At 41.7% G+C, this 18646-nt stretch overlaps 2 protein-coding genes across 3 annotated transcripts; one reads left to right on the top strand and one right to left on the bottom strand.

Annotated features, from left to right (window-relative positions):
* Window positions 1-9073: 9073 nt before the first annotated feature.
* Window positions 9074-10019, bottom strand: MRPL36 (mitochondrial ribosomal protein L36). 2 transcript variants are annotated; one of them, XM_041476643.1, is made up of 2 exons: window positions 9895-10019; window positions 9074-9775 (listed from the first exon to the last, which is right to left on the bottom strand). In XM_041476643.1, exon 2 carries the CDS (start codon window positions 9763-9765, stop codon window positions 9448-9450), a length of 318 nt encoding a protein of 105 aa, XP_041332577.1. In that variant the 5' UTR covers window positions 9766-9775; window positions 9895-10019; the 3' UTR covers window positions 9074-9447. The 2 variants fall into 2 exon arrangements, with proteins under 2 accessions (XP_041332577.1, XP_041332578.1); XM_041476644.1 differs by having other exon boundaries at window positions 9845-9930.
* Window positions 9981-15992, top strand: NDUFS6 (NADH:ubiquinone oxidoreductase subunit S6). The gene is made up of 4 exons (XM_041476642.1): window positions 9981-10165; window positions 11204-11257; window positions 14629-14751; window positions 15846-15992. The coding sequence occupies exons 1-4, from the start codon at window positions 10019-10021 to the stop codon at window positions 15909-15911; spliced, it is 390 nt and encodes a 129-aa protein (XP_041332576.1). The 5' UTR covers window positions 9981-10018; the 3' UTR covers window positions 15912-15992.
* The last annotated feature ends 2654 nt before the right edge of the window (window positions 15993-18646 follow it).

Below are 18646 nucleotides of genomic sequence, written 5' to 3'. Positions count from 1 at the left end.
AATATTTTCTCTTCACTTACAGAGTTTATATTTTTAGCCCTAAGCATATAACATCTCAATACCTCTGAGAAGCTGTTGAAAAGAATCTGTTCAGAGGGGACAACATAAAAAGTAAGAGCATGTAATTTTATCACTGGAGTATCAGGACAGCCTTTAGTTCCCTTTGAGGGAATTGTGGGTAACCCAGAAAAAGCTTGTATATTTTCTATGCCTGTCAAGTGTCTGAACACAGCAGTAAACTCTCAGAAATACCTGGAAAGGCCACTTGTCCAGTGAATTCCCCACATGAGAACCTTTGTTTGAAACTTCCTTTCACACTGCTAGGAAATCATGAAGGAGCTTTTGAGAAAGTGTTCAGAATGCTGTGAGGTTCCCTGTAACCTCTGTATTTTCTCTTTCTGGACACCAGTGAGACTGTAACATTTCAGTGAGCACTATTGCTGGCACACAGGCTCATCTGATGTTTTGTCACCACTGTTTATTACATAATGCAGCACCCAAGAGAGAATGATGCAAAACTTATTTCATATAATTATTTTAATGCTTAAGGGGGTGTTTTTAAAAAGCTAACAATCCTTTCTTATTGAACTTACATTGCTAAAATACAAAATGTTGCTGTTTGGTAAGGGCTAGCTTTTAACTGAGCTACAATTACACATGAAAAAATTATTTGGATTAAACTGTACAGGAAGTTGTCCTCAAATAATTTCAGCTATGATGTTTACATATATAAAAGACAACTTCTGCTGTATTGTTTTGTGACAATTATGGTCATCTAACAGGTTACACAAAGCTCTTTCCTGTCATAGTTTATGCAGATGATTACCATAACGCACTACAGTAAATTTGCCCAAAATATATCTAGATCTCAGATGAGTAAAAGTCTCATTTGTTTTTATCCTACAGTTTAAAGACTTGTACATATAATCACTTTTAATAGGATTAAAAATTTCAAACCAGGTAATTAGCTGCAAAAGACAAAGAACCAATGGATGACCTTTTGTTTGTATAGTTTTACCAACACTGATAATATAACATCTCTATAACTTGATCTAACCAATAATATTATTCATTGAAAATACATTATATACTGTGTGAAGTTTGCATTTTTTGTGAGCAAATTTTTCTGTTGTGCTTATGAAAAGGCTGCAATACATATAGCCAGTGGCAAAAGCATTAAGCAGTATATGTTCCTGTTTAACTGAGGCTGGAGTACTTACTGAAAGTCTTCTGAAGCAGCTTATTTGTACAGAAGCTCAAGATTTTGTCTGAAAAGGCTGCTTCATGGGTTAATGTATTCACCTATAAATAAAAGCAGTGACAGCTCTCCTGTCAGTACACACTGATGGACGGTTCCTTTTTCCACCATTACAGCCTTGTGAATGTGGGAAAATTAATTTAAGTGGTAGTTAATTTCTAATGAATTCCATTCAAGCGGTTAATATGGTCCCTTGATGTTATGGTAACCTTCATGGATCATTGCATTATGTAAATAAATTCTACTTTATGGTGGTTTATTAAAAAAGAGGAAGATTGGTGAGTCCAGTCAAACCTTCACATATACAAACCTGCACAAAATTTCATAAGAAATTGCTAAAAATAGACTGTTTGAGAAGAATACACTTGGTATCCTACAAAGCATACCATTCATCTTGATAAGACATCTAATCTCTATATTATTTTGGCAGGATCATCTATTATTTGGAGCTGAGAACAAGATTTTTGGGAAGGAAATCCTCTTCACTCAAAATGGTATTACAAATGCAGTGTGTGTGTCCTTGAGGGACTCTCCAAGCCCTTAGATCAGCTGTTTTGCACAAGCATGAATCACTGAACAGGTTCCACACATGTCAGCTCCCATCTTATTCCCTCTTCTGGGGGGAGACCTCTGACAGGGTGTGCTCTGAGGAGGACATATCCATGGTATCTTACTCCTTGAAGTCACTCAGATGGCCAGTGAGTTGTTCAAAGGCAATCCTGAAATATGTAGTGTGAGGTATGCTTCCAAGAAACATAAGGTAGACATTCATCTGCCATACTGGCAAACACAAAAATATTTGGGAGGACAGAATTATGTAAAATATTTCAGGAAAGATTACCTCAAAAGGTGTATGGTGCAGCCAATAATGTCTAAGAATGTAGGTGAGGGAATGCTTGTAGGCAGAGGCAGTATCTTTTAAAAGACAATTGAGACAGCTGGAAAAAAAGCTAGTAAGCTTTGGCATATATGAGAATGACTTGTCTATTCAAAAGCTTTCTTTTTTTCTAACAATATCAGTGATCTCATAAAATATATTACCTTTCCTACAAGGCCCATGTCAAAAATTCAAACATTACACATAAATGTTATTAGGACAATGAGAGGTGCAGAAAATCTGCTTCATGAGGAAAGACTAATCAGCTTAGGAAAACAAAGATTTGAGGAAGGACATGGGAGCTACCTAGAAATAAATATCAAGCAGTTAAATTCTCCAGGAACAGAAGCACTGTTTAACAGAAAAGATAATGCTGGCATAAGTATAAACAAGTTGTGAACAAATGAACAAAGAGCTGGAGTTAGAAGATTAGGAAGAGGAGGAAAGTTCTAGACTGTTTGAAGAGTTCTTTTTAGGAAAAGAAACTTAATATTCAGTGCAGAATTTAATGCATTTATTTAAAGAATATTAAGTAGTTGCCAGCATAGCAGGGAGTTGGAGTTTATCCACTGCCTTCATGACTTTTTCCATTGATCACCACTGTCTGGACAAAGTGTCCTAGAGCTGACTGTGACCATGCTCCTCACAGGCAGCACCTTTCCATGCCTGGAGAGAATACAACTATGCCATGGTTAAGGAGACCCTAAATGATGAATGTTTCAAAGGCCTTAACACCAATGGCCTCTACCTTGTGGCCCTGCCATCACAGCTCTCAGAGATGTTGTCTGATTCACACTTGGTACCCAGCTACCCCACCTCTCCCTGTGAACCTTAATGTCAGATCCACTTAGTTTTGCTCTTCACTTTTTGAAGCAGTATCAAGGGATGCACCTTAAACTCACCAAAAAGAATTTTCCACAAAAATCTTTTTGCCTTTCCTTGCCCGTTTTCCCCCCTGAACATTCTTTAAACATTACACATTATAAATCTTAAGTTCTTTAAAAGCCAGCATTTTTTTCAAGGTGCCCACTACAATGAGACAGGTGACTTCCAGCCTTCCATGTCTGTGCTTTTGTGGGATAATGCTGAGAATTTATGCTGTGTGCAGAAGGCACTGTATGAAGTAATGTGAGACATCAAGGCCAGCTGGAGTAGTAGTGGAGACCTGGGATGGGCTGAAGGAACCAGCCGTACTGAATATAAGACTGATGCTAGTCTTAGACAGTGCTAAGCTAGGTGTGCTAGTCTAGACACTGAACTGTTTCTGAGTCTGGGTTTTGACTGAAGAAAGCATCCTGGAAACTCTCTGTCATGGATGCAGTGAACAAGACACAGGAGCAAAACTAAAGTGGCTCAAATGGACTCATGATATGCCTTATGTTTCAAAACTAAAAAAAAAAAAAATCCTAGTATTTGAATTCACAACTGCTTGAGAAACATGTCAAAGCACAACTGCAAATGGGAACCAACATGAAATCTGAATGTCTTTCACTGTGGTTTCAGGGGTATTAAAACAATGATAGATACCCTGGGTTTCTTATGAGTGATTTGGGTGTTATATAGATCAAACACTCATAAGTTCAGGTTAAGAATAACCAGGAAAGTAACAATCATGAAAAAATACAGGAATCTGAGAATGAAAGGCTTAACAAAATTTGGCAACTGCAAATTAAAGCAAACAGGCTCACCTTTTTAACAGTGAAATGATGCTATTTTGTAACATAATCATAGCTGTGTGACTGGCTGCTCATCTCTCCACTACTCATCTATCCAACTCCAGAGCTGTGGTCCCTAACAGCAGCAGTTTTACGTTTCATGTACTACCTTTGGTAGAATAGACTTCTTAAGCCTACAGATCAAGTTCCAGGTCACCGTTTCATATTTACTGTATTTTCATTCATTTAAATACATCAAATAAGTTCCTTTGCTCTGTGACTACACAACTGGTGATCAGGATGAATGACCAGATGACATAAAACCAATTTGCTATTTAACATCTAGATGAGCAATCAAAGCAAAACCAAAGTACTTGGCACACAATGTAGATGCAAAAGTTCTTATCTAAAGTCTGAAGATCCCAAGAAAGTGACCTATTTTAGATATTCCATTCATTGCTTTTATAAATATTAGTCTCCTAGTATGAGTCCCTTTTAAAACTGTAGTTTGGGACTGCTTGCTCCCAGTCTTTTCCTCATTTAGGCACTGCTCATTACCAATCTTTAATCATGTACAACAGAGAGACTTGCATTATTCTCTGCCTGTTCTTTTGCATACGTTCCACCACTAAATGGAATCAATGTATTTTTAGATCAAATTACTTCACAAAGTTCACTTTTTATTCCTTCTTGCACAATGTGGCACATAAGGACAGGTGGCTTCTTGAAAAAATACTGCTTGTTTTCAACAGTTTATTCATATCTACAGACAACAGATTTCAAAGACTGATGCACAAACTTCTAGATGAGATGGCGAATTTTTCATTCCTGGAGGCAGGTGGATAACTCCAGCAAGTGACAGCTTCATCTTGGGTGCCAATATTCTCTCTGTACCAACTTTCATCATTTTTAGATCAGGTTCAGTGTCTTCACTGTGATGAAGCTCTTATAAAGATTGCTGCCTCCACTATGAGTGGGATACGGAGCAATAACGAAACTGCTGCAGTTTATCTCCCAGAGGTATAGAAGTAAAACACCACCACTTACCTAAATAAACTGGGCTGTAAAGTGTGACAGTTCAATAACAGCTTCATGGGCAGCTCACCTATTCCTACAGGAAGATAAATTCAGTCCTGGAAAGTAGAGGTCACTGGACAGGTGAGGGCATGCCCCATGATAGGTGTGATGAGGTAAACTGTCCCAGCTAGTTGGAAAGAATCCAGCCCCTTCTCAGCCTCTGGGACTAACTGGCACAGATTTCAAGCTCCAAATTAATAATCTGCTGAGCTTTAATAGAATGTAAGTATTTAAACGTAGAATCAGTTTTACTAAACTGAATGGGATTACTTTAACCTCCATTTAAAAAGTAATTTGATAGTTTTCAGCAGTGTGTATCAAGGTGTGTCCACCCTTGCTGATTCAGAACTTTGCAATATGGTGATGCTGCAGATCAGCATAAATCTGCTTTAGTGTCAGGTGCATGGAGATCACTGAAACTACAGAAGTACCTTGGTGTTACACAGAAGGCACTCTGAACAGTGCCTGTAGTAGCATGTTGTGTCTGTTTGCACTGTCAAACAGAGGACAAAACAGACTGGCTTCTCACTTTCTTTTTCATTGTTTAAGAATATTTACATTTTTGTTTTATAGTTTTATTTCTATTTTTTAATTTTACCTACTTCATCTCTATAAATAAAGAAGAAATCCCAAGTGTTACTATTTAGCAAATGCATTAGCAATTGCTCTGAAATATCACTCTTTTTTTTTTTTTTTTTTTCTTTTGTGGTTGGTATAATAAAATAATTGGAAGAACAACATGGTGTCTACATTACTCAAAAATAGCTGTTACTTTAACTGAGTGCAGAAAACAGACTGTGGTGGTGTAAGAATCTGGAACAGTCACCTGTCAGTCAGCTAACCTCAGGGTGCACTGTCTCTATCTGAGCAGACACAGCTTCTCAGCACTGTAATTCCTAAAGACTTCTCCCTCACCTGTCATTTTAGAACAGCTATTGTCCTGAATTCAGCAACCAACACTGTAATTCCCATACACACAACCACAGACAAAGTCTGACAGTCATTAATATACATGAGCTCTAAGATTTATCGTCCAGTTGACCTAAATACATCTCTACCTGTTGCGTATCAGGAATCTGACAATCTTATTCCCTAGAACAGTTCTAAGGAGTTAAGCAAGTTCAGTCACTCACAACTGCAAATGATTTTCATAATTGTACAATGGAGACAGTCACAGGAGACACCAGGTGTCACATTCCCACTCCAGTGTGGGGATTTAAAGAAGAATGAATATTTTCTGGTGCGGGTGACCTAGACATGTAAGCAGCAGGAAGCCAAAAGCTAAAAATGTAATTTGAACCTGAGTCTTATTTCAGTCTTCAGTGTATGGATTCTTCTTCCTGTGTTATTGGGTACTATTTTCCTCCCTAAAACATTTTATGTTCTGGCTGTGCTCTCCTTATCATTCCCCTCCCTTTCAGCCTCCAGGGGGAGAAACAAAAAAGAAAACACATACAATTAAGGAAGTAACATAGATTGGTGTTTTTAGTATTCCAGGACTAAATTTTTGGCCTGGGTAACTTCAGTGGTTGTTGTGTACCCCCTCCTTTGCCAACAGCTATTGAAGTAGCACAACATGCAGAAGGTCTGTAATGAAGGACATGAGCCCTGAGCCATCAACCATGAGGCTACTGGCTGAATTATTTCACCTGCTCATTTTGCAGTTGCTGTAAACAAACCTAAAATAAACATGCATCACCCCAGCTATAGTCACCTTCCTCATGTCATTCAAATTACAGAAAGCTATAGAATCTGATTTTTTTAGAACACCTCTGTAACACTTTGCAGACATCAACTAAAAAATAGTACTTAAAATTGTGAGATTCAATACTCCTGCCTAACAGATGGAAAAATTGAGAGAAAGGCAAAATTACATTTTCAAGATTATACAGCAAGTCCGTGGCAGAGTACAATTACAATTCAGAGCCTCCTAGTTTCTAATCCTATAATCCTCTTTCCAAAATCTATTGAGCACAACCAAATATGCTGTTTCAGTGATGGCCATGAATGCTCCACACCAGGTACCTCAAACTGGCTGTTCAGACACATGAACTGTTTACAGCCATAATAAACATTTGAATTCAAATTGCTTCACATCTTGTTTCTGACCAGCAGCCCTACATTCAAAGGGTTTAATTAGGAAAAAATTTTCCTCATTGTAAGTTGTTGAAATAAGATGCTGAGTCAGCACTGCATAAAAGCTTGTCTTAGGCCAAAGGGGAAGATGAAAACTGTAATTTGTGCCTCTCTCTGCTGCACAGTAATCCCAGCCCTAAATTTCACCCATGTCAGAGTGCAGACCAGCCTGGCAGAGTGAACTTCTCAGGGTCCCACACACTGCTGAATTCAGAAAGTCTTCCCAGGTAATTAATGACTGCTGCTCCTCACCATGGCAATTCATACTTGCAGGTGTCTCTTAACCATCTGACACTGCTCCTGGCAAGAGAACCCTTAAACCTTTGAGTACCTCCTCAGTAACCCACCAGCAGAGTTTGTTTTGTACCAGTGAGCTGCCTTTTTCTGACTGAACCAAGGGGTTGGATGAACTGCCTGAGGCAGTAAGAGCACCTGCCAACTATCTTTCCTAAAAAGTCCAACCAACCAACAGACCCTCACTTCATCTCATGCCCAATCCACAGGTCAGTCCTTACTATCCACTGGAAAAGTGGGTAGGCGTGGAAATCATTGGTTTCTTTGGTCATGCACTTTTAGTTTAAAGGTGTACTAATAGCTAAACTCACAAGGCATCACAGAGGTTCACAACTGCCTGAGGCAGTAAGAGCACCTGCCAACTAACTATCTTTCCTAAAAAGCCCAACCAACCAACAGACCCTCACTTCATCTCATGCCCAATCCACAGGTCAGTCCTTACTATCCACTGGAAAAGTGGGTAGGCGTGGAAATCATTGGTTTCTTTGGTCATACACTTTTAGTTTACTTTAAAGGTGTACTAATAGCTAAACTCACAAGGCATCACAGAGGTTCACAGCACACAGGCCTTTTCTTCTGCTGGAACAAAACACACAGCACACACCTACACATGTGTACCATTAACACTGAGAATCAGAGCTTTTAAAATCTTCAGTTCCTAAGACAGCTTAACCGTCAAAGCACGTTAAAGGTGTGAAACATTTCCAAGAAATTTCTGTGCTTACATTTTGCTTTCATGCACAAGCTGAGGGTATTTAGAAGGTAGAAATTCTTTTTCATGAGCATCCAAATTTCAATCACACCTTTTGAAGCACAGCAAGTTTTCCACTACTTCAAGGTCCTTGATTTTGAGGAGCCTTACACATTTTCAATCAATCTGTCTCTCTAGTTAGATGAAACTAGCCTGTTCTCTCTCCTCCCACTGCCATGAATTCATTTGAAAGCCCCCTAAGACAGATGTGTACATTAACTAACCTGCTCCTCTCTCTCCAAACCCTCATTTCCAGTGATGAGATAGATAAGTGAAAAGACAAAACACTCAACATATGGAAAACCAATAATTATTGCCTCTGGAATGCTTAGCCACAGCTTTAGAGGCTTAGAGTCTTCTTGTCTACAAACACTGAATAAAAACCGTATTAATTATAAAAGTTATTGCAATTGTAAAGTTGTAGAATTATAACTGAGAATTGTAACTGGGCAGAAAAGGTCTTCAAGTCATCATACTATCCAATGTTACAGCAACTTGAAATAAAGTGCTTAACCAATTTCACCTCTTTCACTTTCTCACAGTACTCTGGCACACTTGTAGCTGTAACAGGATAGTTTTCTGAAAGTTGAGTTTGGTACCATTTGCTAAGAACTTGCAGTTCAGAGGATGATCAAACACTCCTGCCTCAAGCAGAGTCATACTGAGAAGTGTGAGGAATATCACAGGTGACTGAAGCAATTTTGGCTCTAATTAATGAATACCAGTCCACTAGTTGGCATTCAACGTTAAGCTTGGCTATATGACCTCTAAGATTACTGCTCTCAGTCATTCTCTCCATACCTGTTAGGAGAGAATTCTTTCAAGGGACACAAGAAAAGAAAAATATTCTTAAGCCTCACCAATTGACGAGAGTGAGCCCTAAAGCTTTGCAGAATCTTACAGCAAGTGAGATGGAATCTGAAACTGCACACCTGAGTTTGAAACTATCGGTTCTGTTATCAACATCCTGGGTGGGGGAAGGGTGTTTAAGAAAAAACCCGCAGTGTTGTAGTAATGAAATCAATGGAGTTTATTTTCATTTTGGGAGTTTATTTTCATTTTGCTTAATTAAACCCAAATACACCTCAGAGTCCAGTGATTCAGCTTCACCCTTCCTAATTTAACAGCGCGGTGATTTTAAGGCTTCACGTTTAAGACGACAGGAGATCCTGAAGCCTGCTGTTTCCCACTTCAGTTCTCCGTCCGCATCCAAGGCCTGAAATTCCGGCAAGGGCCGTCAAGATCGCACCTCGCTCTAGGTGCTCCAAAGATGAAACATTGTCACGCACACGATTTCGCGACTCGGGTCCCCAGCTGCCAGCTCCCGGTGACCGGGGGGCTCCGTGCCCGGCCGCCGAACACGGCGCCAGCTCTGTGCCCTGCGGGGTCCCGGCCGGCGCTACCCCTTGCGCTGCTTGTGCCGGGGGTTGCTCTTGCAGCACACGTAGAGCCGCCCGCGCCGCCGGACGATGTAGCAGTCCTTGCAGCGCCTCCTCAGCGCCGTCTTCGTCTTCAGCCCGGCCGGCAGCGGCGGCCCGGGCGGCGGCGGCACGGCCAGCAGCCCGCGGGGCGCCCGCCACGGCGGCGGGGCCCAGCTGGCACACGCTGCGGGCAGCCCCGCCACCCGTCCCCACGGGGCCAGCGAGCACAGGGACGAGCGGCACAGCGAGCGCAGCGGGGCGGCCGTGGCGGCGGCCCTGACCAGGAGGGACAGCATGCTCGGCACCCTGCGGGGACAGCGCGCCGGTCAGGACACACGCACCGCTCCCGCTCCCCTCCTCCTCTCCCGCCGCTACCTCCACACCGCCCACCGCCCCCACCGACGAGGACGGCGCTGCCCGCTCACCCCGCGACAGGCACCGCGCCCCGCCCGCCGCCGCGTGTCCCCCCGCCGCCGGAAGCGCGCGCAGGAACCGGGGCGGGGCGAGGCCCGCGCCCGCCTAACCGGGAGTCACGTGGGCGGCGCGAAGATGGCGGCGCCCACTGCGACCTTCCGCTGGCTCCTGCCGCGGAGCCGCCCGCTGCTGTCCCGCCCGGGGCTGGCTGCCGCCGCCGCTGCCCGGCCCTACGGTGTGCGGGCCTCCGACACCGGCGAGCTGGTGACGCACACGGGGCAGGTGAGCGCGCGGGGCCCGCTGCTGCCGCCCCTCCGCTGCTCGGGGAGGGCGGCGGGCGCGTCCCGCCGGCGCCTGCGGGGAAATGCTCCGAGCCGCGAGCAGCGCGCTGGTGTGATGTGATGTAACGTAACGGGGAGGCTTAGGCTGGGCATCGGGCGGAATTTCTTGCCGTAAACGGTGGTTAGGTGCTGGAACAGGCCGCCCAGGGAGGCGGTGCAGCGCCCGTCCCGGGAGGTGCTCAGGAAATGGCTGGGTGTGGCGCTTGGTGCCACGGCCTGCTTGACATGGTGGCGTTCGGTCACTGGTTGGCCGATGGTGTTAGAGGGCTTTTCCAACCTAATTTATCCCCGTTCAGCGCGTACAGTGGAAATTCATGCTCCTGGGCGATCCGTACGCAGGAGGTACGTGCTGTTTCGGGAAAAAAAAAATAAAAAAAAAACAACCCAAAAAACAACAGCCTAAAAATCCCCTGTTAATCAGGATGAGGGTCATTGGCCATTACCGAGCGTCCCGGTCCGAATCCGACCTGTGACCCAGCCCAAGAGTTGACAGGTGGAGGAGGGCACCATTTGTCAGTGCCGTGTAACTCCAGGTTACCTCTTTTCCAGTGGAGAAGCTGAGGCTCGTGTGGAGCCTTGGGATGGGAGAGAGGATGGTGGGTGCAGCTAACTTGGGAAAGCTCACTCTGTGGTTACTTAGCGGAACAGAAATAAATATGAAACCTGAATTTCTCAGTTTAGTTCACCATCTAGGTGCGATCAAGGAACGACATTATAAATGGTACATTTGTGTTCACCTCTGTGATCAGGCTCTTCTGTTTCCTGGCTTTCATGCCAGCCCCGACACAACCAGTTTCCTTGTCTGTTGTACTTTCCAATGTACAATTTTGGAAGCTAGTTTTTCTGTATACTACGTGCTTGTAAGGTGATAATATTTGAAACTAAGTATACAGTTCAAGCTACTTATTTTCTCAGTCTTTGTGTTCTGTGTTTATAGTTGTTGCTCTGTAAATAAGATCAAGTTTATTTTACACCCTAGGTATATGACGAGAAGGATTATAGAAGAATTAGATTTGTTGGACGACAAAAGGAGGTAACTCATTCTACCATTTTTCATGGGAGATGGGGTATTTGAGGGTTTTTTTTCTTTACCTAGTAGTAGTGTCTTCAACCTCATTGTCATTAAAAAACCGCAAACAAAAAAAGCCCAAAAACCCCCAACAAGCAAGAAACCAAATAAACCCAAACCCCACAACCTAAACCAACTAACCAATGAGCAAAAAAAAAAAAAAAATTCCTAACAAACAAACAAACCCTACCCAAACCAAATTGGTTTGGATTTGGGTTTCAGTGGAGTTTTTTTTTCACTATGGTGAAAAATTTTTTTAAGGCAGCTTATAGTTGCTTCTGTCTTACTTCCCTGCTTTTGGTAAACTTGAAAAACTCAAGACTTGCTCTACATTTGTTAAGTGCTTGCACTTAGGGTGTTAAGAGTTGTAGGCATTTGAACATCTTAAACTTGGAACAGCTTTTGTTTTAAACATGTGTTTTAAGAAGTTGTTAGTGTGCTTTTAGCACATTTGTATTCAGAAAAACTACATCATTAAATACTCTGCTGAATTGGTCATCTGTTTAGATACCTTTTTGCATCTGTTTTGAAGCTTAGTTTGCTTCTGTGTAGTTAAAATTCTGATCTTTACCCAAATTACGTTTTTTTATGAGCCTGAGAAGCATTTGCTGAAAGAGTGATGAAACGAATAAAAGTATCGGCTACTTGTGTAACTTTGTAGGAAATGCTCCTTAAGCCTGATTCTCCACGGGGCAGTGCAGCAATCCCTCTAATATGCCTTTGCCATCAGGTAATTTTCTATGTAGTGTGGAACATCCAAGGTTTTCAGTTCAGCCCAGTTCTTCCTTCTCCAGCAAAAGCCAAGCTCTGTGTCTGCTGAGCAAAGTTTAATGCTAAGTTTTAATGGTGAAATTGGGACAAAGTTTACGTGTTAAATACTTTAAGCTATCTGTGCCTATTAATAGGATCTCTCTCTAGGGGCTTTGCCGTTATCCCACAGTGTGTTTCAGCTGCCAATATTAGGGTTGACACCTGTGTCTGTAGTCTGAATGTTGTCATGTTTCTGAAGAAGAAGCTCTCCTGGTGACTGTTCTTTCTTGGTTGCTTCTTCCCTTTGCCTTCAGTAGGTCCAGGTGGTTGAGTCCTGCTTGGGATAGGCCCATTCCAGCTTTGCTCTCTGGGGGGACACAGCCTCTGGACTCCCCCACAGTCTGGGTGTCTGAGCCTGTGCACTTCAGGCGGCGAGGCCCAGGGGCATGGCCTAGAGTATGTGCTTGTTGTCCCCACGGTTCTGCCAGCCTAGTTGTTAGTGACATCCATGTGTTTTTAGCTAAAATCATTGGCTCTCTGTGGAGAACTGGGGATTAGTGCTTCTGGCAAAGGCCTAAAGCAGGAAGCTGTGAGAAAACAGATCATGGCAACAGCTAAACTGCATCTGCCACAGTCCAAGCAGGTCATCCTGCCCCTCTGTAATCCCTAAGGTCATCCTGCCCTTCTATAATCCCTAAGGTAGAGCAGGACCTATTTCAACACTGCCATTCCCACTTCAGCTCTGCTCTTTCTTTTGGGCTGGTGCAGCAGCTGAAGGTCTGGGGAGGACTCACCTCAGTGCTCGTCTGTTTTAAATATTTTCTCCTGCCTTCCCTCTACATCTTTGGACTGAGACCAAATCCAAGTTTGGTTTCATCTCTTTGGTTTCCCGTATCATGGACTGGCACAGGTGGATAGGTGGGAAGAAGCAGAAACAAAATAGTTAAACTGGCCCTCTGTCAGGAAAAAAATAGCCCATTGATTTATCCTTGGAGCAAGGCACATCTGGAGGTGCTGAGGGAATCAGCCTCTTCCTGATGAGTACTGCCGTGCTTTAGTTGAAGGGTTATGTTGTAACTGCAACCACATGGGCTTGGTTTTTTTTGTGGTGTGTTTTCCTGGTGAATTCCTAGGCTGTCTTGTTTAGTAGGCTGAACTGCAGACAAGTCTTAGCTATACGGTGGATGAGAGGACTTTGTTTCTCTCTTTCCCTACAAGTACCTTTTGTGGTTAAGAAGTGTTGGGATGAGTGGAGTTCTTGCTTCTAATCTTGAAGCAAAGATGTATAATGGTTTTATCTCCCTCCTCCTTTAGCACAAAATGAAGGATGCACAATTTTGAGTGTTATTAAAAACAGCAGAAAAAGTTCTTGCTGTTTGGCAAAAATTACATGACTTGTGAATGCAGCCCCAGATAGTGGGGCTCTTGATGTTGCCAATTTCTTTCAATACCGGAACCTAATTTTTTTGCTAACTTTTTTTAGCTGTCATCTTCTTTTGGTAAGGACAAATTCTTAGTTGGCAAAACTGACTGCCATTACTGTAACAAAAACATGGAGATTTTGGGGGAGACTTAATGGGAGGCTTGGTGGAAGATGCTAAAGTGTTATGTACTAGTATTGTATATAAAAACACTATTGTAGTTCCTAGGGATTTATGTAATGAACACATAGCTGTCTTTTTCCTAAGAATCTCATCTTTATTCCAATATCAGCATGTTTATACACAGAGCAGTGCATACTGCGTCCTTTGGGCGTGCATGTTATTTGATATTCCTGCATGTATATCATGGCCTTTGAAAAAGGTGGCTCCTCCTGGAATATTTTGCAATGAGTTGTAGCAGTAGTTTTCTGCTCAGTGCACACTTGGAGAGTGTCAGGTTGCTGTAGGTCCTGCTGAGGGACAAGCTGCTGTGTCACCAGCCTGTCCAGACATGGATATGTTTTCCAGGCCATGCAGGTGTGCTCTAGGAAGAAGCCCTACTTGTCAGTGATGTGCATATTCAGGAAGTGTGTATTATGGATTTACAGCGTGGAGTAGTGGCATTTAGAGATTTTTCCTTTTTTCTGATGCTAAACAGTTTGTCTTTCTGACTGTTGTTATGCACCACATTCATGTTTTCATGAGATTCCTGTACCTTGATAGAATAAGGTACATGGCTAGAGACTCTAAATTACCAGCAGTTGTTTTATCTCATGCCTGACCTTACTTGTCTCACTATTATTTTTGAGTTTATCAGCAGAGATTCTTCTGCAGTTTTATCAAGTAGTCACTAAAGCAGAATATGGTTAAATATTTCTGTTCTTGTCTGCTTGTTTCCAGTCACCTCTGTGCTGAGTCTGCTGAAGCCTGAGCACTGATGTGGCCTGTATATCAGGGGAAAGGGATTACTTTTGCAGAGTTCAGTGTATAGTTCCTTGATCTCTCTTATAGCAGAGCCTTAGAGATGGTGCAGGAGTTGGGAGGAAGCCTAAGCAGGAATTTCTCATAATGGCTGTAGTGGAACTGCCTGAGGAGACAGCAAATAGCAATTGCTTTCTGTTTGAGTGGGGATGATATCTCAGAGTTTCCCTCTTTCTCTTACAGGTGAACAAGAATTTTGCAATTGATTTGATAGCAGAGCAGCCTGTGAGTCAAGTTGAAAGCAGAGTGATATCGTGTGATGGTGGTGGTGGAGCTTTGGGACATCCCAAAGTATACATAAACTTGGTAATGTCATTATTCTGCATATAGCATGTTTTGCCTATGCATTCTTTTTTGTAAGATCATCTGGTTTTTGGAATGCTAGTTTAACAAAATAAAAGGAGTAACCACCTGAGGTGCTCATTTTATTTGATGCCTGATAAAAATCAGAAGAATTAGATGGCTTCTATTTGAAGTTATAGAAATGCCTTTTTGAAATTTTGGTTTGTTTAGCAGGACAGTATTTTTTAAAAAGGAAATCAGGTGAAGTAGTAAGAGTAACCACTGAGAGCAAAAATTAACATCCTTGCTGCATTTTGAAACTCTAATTATTTAAATGCCACCATGTAGTTTGACCATACATTTGCAGTATTTTCAGGAATATGCAGTTTATTTTCAGTCCTGCTAGTTCAAGGGGAAAAGAATGAAGAAAACCAAACAAACCAACCCCTCTTTTAATCTTTGGGATTCTTGGTAGTTCTGAAGACTGAATATTTCAGTCATGGCCAGAGAATGAAGAATAAATGTTGTCTTATCCTCCTGTTAACAGTAGTGATAATTTCCAGTGTATTCTTGTTCTAGAGAGTAAAAATACTGAGGCTACTGTCCTATGACCTGAGTTGATGCAGCTGTTATTTAGGTCCTATTTTCAGGTAGAGCCTGATTGCAGATGTTTTAGAATCTTTGTCTGCTCACCTAAACTTTGACATTTCCTAATGCCCAAAAGAATCATGGGGAAGGGCTGGTGTCCTTAAGTGTAAGTGTTGTTATGACTCCTAACTAGAATCATAAGCATTTCTGTTTTGAACAAAGTAAGAATTTTGTAATAATTCATTTTACATTATCCACAGTCAAATGTTTCGAGGTTCTGATTTGTAACACTTAGGAAGGACTTCAGCCTTAACTTCTGTAGCACACTCCTGATCTTTTTATGTTGATTGTTTTGATGTGTGCCACACTCTTGAAGAATCTCTGCTTCCAGTGTTCAAAAAAAGACTAAACTCTGTACTTCAGCAATATTGATTTGTTTTAAGGTGGCACAAATAAATAAGAGAAAAGTTGTAATTTCTTAAAGTTTTATAAAGTGAAACTAGCAGCTTTGTATTTTTATATTTTTACAGGACAAAGAGACAAAGACCGGAACATGTGGCTACTGTGGACTTCAGTTTAAACAGAAACATCACTGAATGGTTATCCCTGTGTGCTTGGAGATTTCTGTTCAGATGTTAACGTTCAACTATAAATAAACAATATATTTAGAAAGCCCAGATTTGTGTTTATCTTAACTATGGAAAGTCCAGTCCGTACATTTTTGAAACCCAGCTTGTCAAGTATTTGAGAACTAGATGGTGTTACAATATCTGCTTTGTACTGAATTTAGTTTTCATGTCTGGCAGACTTCTTGCATGCTTAGAATTGGTGTTTGGCTGTAGATAGGTTTGGTTTGTACTGGGTAGATATGTATTTTTTTCAACACTGAATGGGTTGTAATTGTTTAGTGGGTGATTAATTATCCTAGGTGTTTGTCTTTTGTCACTGTGTGACACTCCTAATTGGTTCATAGTCCGGTATCTGTAGCTAGATTCACAAATGGAAATACAAAGATACTATGATACTCAGCATTACAACCCTCACTCTTGGAAGCAAGATTGTCAGCCCTGAATTAAGTAGCTGCTCTTGATACCTGTTTAAAAGAAGCCTCTAGTGCCTGGAATGGTAATCAGTGTGAGCTGGAGAACTACCCAAGCTGGCACGTGTGAAAGGTGAGGACATAACTGTTTGCCCTTCGTTTGAAGGGGAGAGAGTGTATCTGGTTCTGCTTGGGATTCACACCCAAAGTTTGCAGCTGAGATGATGACCTTAACTTATTGCAGGGCCTGGGCAGCACCATGAGTTGCAATTGTCCTCCATGGAACAGTAGTGAAAAAGAGTTGTCAGAGTAGGCATTGCTCCATTACAGGTGGTAGCTTCTGCTCCTTTAATAAGGAAGTATTTAATAAGTTAGTATTAAGTATTTAGTAAGTAATTATTATTAAATTAAAGTAGAGGTATTTAATACCTTAATAAGGTAATTTGACACTGAGAGCATCTACCTAGGCTGTGTGAGGCTGGTTATGGGACATATCTACCCACTTGCTTAATGTCACTTAGGTAGCATTCTATCATGTGAGCATGGCTTTTAAACAGGGCCTCTGTCTGGAGCAGAACGGTCTGAGTCTGGTTTGGTCTTTGCTTTGCAAAGCATTTTAATCTGTTGTCAGTAAACTACTTTTTTTTAAATGCTGGTGATGGGGCATGGTCCCAGTGAATAATTGCTGCTTGTCTAAAGTTTAAGTAGGATTCTAAACCTGCAGTTTACACAGTTAGATTAATGTGGTTGCATCAAGTTGAACCAAATCATGTGGGCCTAAAGCTGCCTGACTTGCCTGTGTCAATTTATAGATGAAGATGGACCAACTCAGGCTTAAAGCAAGGTCTGAATGGTTCTCTCTGTAGAAGTCATGTGTTTAGAGGCTATATGGCATGTAAGTAACTGCCTGGGCCCTCTTCCTCTTTTTTCATTCACTCCACCTATAAAAGCTTTACCTCTTTCTGTCTCTTCCACTTGCTTTTTCTCCTTTCTATTACTGCTGGTTTCAATGATCTTCTGGCCGTCAATTTATTCTTTGTAAAGACCTAGATTTAGAAAGTACTAATTAGAGTTATGCATTGTTGTGCAGTGTAGGTTACTGAGCACTGACCTTTCTATAAGGCCAGGCTCTGTTATGAAGGTTGTAATTTTGTAATGTTAGTGGCCAAGTTAACGTATGTTGTGTTTAGAGTAGCACCTGAGCACGACAAAGATGGCAACAGATCCATCCATGAAACCCAGTAATTTGCAATCAGACCTTATGCAAATGATCTGTCAACAGCATAAATAGGATGCCATGAACTGTCTTCTGATAAGTCTATGCTTGAACTATCAGAGTCTGTCTTGAAGCATAAATCTGGTTGCATTTTACTCTGGCTCTCTACCAGTTTGTAGGGTATTTTGGCTAGCAGAGTTCTCTCATGGTGCAATCATCTCTTCAAAGAGACCTGAAACAAATAATTGTGCATCGTCCTCTTCCTTGGACCTTTGATGTTCTAATGAATAATGTATCTGCTTGGATCACTGCTGCTCATAATAAATTAACAATGTTTAAATTGGCACAGCATCTGCTGAGGACCCAGACAAATCCCATCCCACTGGTCTGAACTATGGAATGCTGTTCTTGGATGTTCTCCCTAAAGTACTTGTGCTGTGTGAAGCTGTTGACACCCGTGAAACAACGGCCTCTGCTTTGCTCTGGAAGTCATAGGAAGACTTCAGACTTTGCTTCATGTTGATTCCTGTGTGCTAGGTTCATGTATCTACGTGGGAATGATTGTTTATATGAAGTCTTGCACTTTGAACTATGCCATCCACATACCTGTGGAAAGGCCAGTCTTGATTTGCAGGAAAAGGAAGTGGGGAAAAGCAAGAACTAAACTTTACTGGTTTCACCAAGGAGATGTATGTGGAAATGGATGTGTGAGGATAGACCAGAATACATCAGTATCAAAGTAAGGGTAGACTAAACCAGGTAAGTATCAAAGCAGCTTTGCAGTTCTCAGGCCACAAATTCAGACTTAAAAGCAGTATGGAATAAAGCTTTCAGACTTAGATTCTGTCAGTCACTGTTTTGTTCCTTATAAATAATTCATCCCAGGTTGGAGCTACAATCTCTGATTAGTGGAGTACAAACCATAGTTTATACTCTGTCACTAGGGAAATGCAAAGTACCAACACATGATAATGGTCACAACTTCATTTTTTTTTTCACCTAGTAAAACCAGATAGGTTTTCCCCCTTTATTGCTGCATGTATTAAGGTTGGTGAAATGTATTTAAACTTCCAAAA

This window comes from Pyrgilauda ruficollis, unplaced genomic scaffold, assembly GCF_017590135.1.
Source record: "Pyrgilauda ruficollis isolate IOZ18807 unplaced genomic scaffold, ASM1759013v1 scaffold39, whole genome shotgun sequence".
NCBI classification, from domain to species: domain Eukaryota; kingdom Metazoa; phylum Chordata; class Aves; order Passeriformes; family Passeridae; genus Pyrgilauda; species Pyrgilauda ruficollis.
The sequence above is the reverse complement of the archived record's forward strand: the minus strand, read 5'-3'. Positions and strand labels throughout refer to the sequence as shown.

Bases quoted from the DNA above. Each gene is read 5' to 3' on its own strand.
- NDUFS6 (XM_041476642.1), top strand. From the start codon at position 10,019: ATGGCGGCGCCCACTGCGACCTTCCGCTGGCTCCTGCCGCGGAGCCGC. The intron at 10,166-11,203 runs GTGAGCGCGCGG...TTTACACCCTAG, and splicing joins TGGTGACGCACACGGGGCAG to GTATATGACGAGAAGGATTA. The intron at 14,752-15,845 runs GTAATGTCATTA...ATATTTTTACAG, and splicing joins CCAAAGTATACATAAACTTG to GACAAAGAGACAAAGACCGG.
- MRPL36 (XM_041476643.1), bottom strand. From the start codon at position 9,765: ATGCTGTCCCTCCTGGTCAGGGCCGCCGCCACGGCCGCCCCGCTGCGC.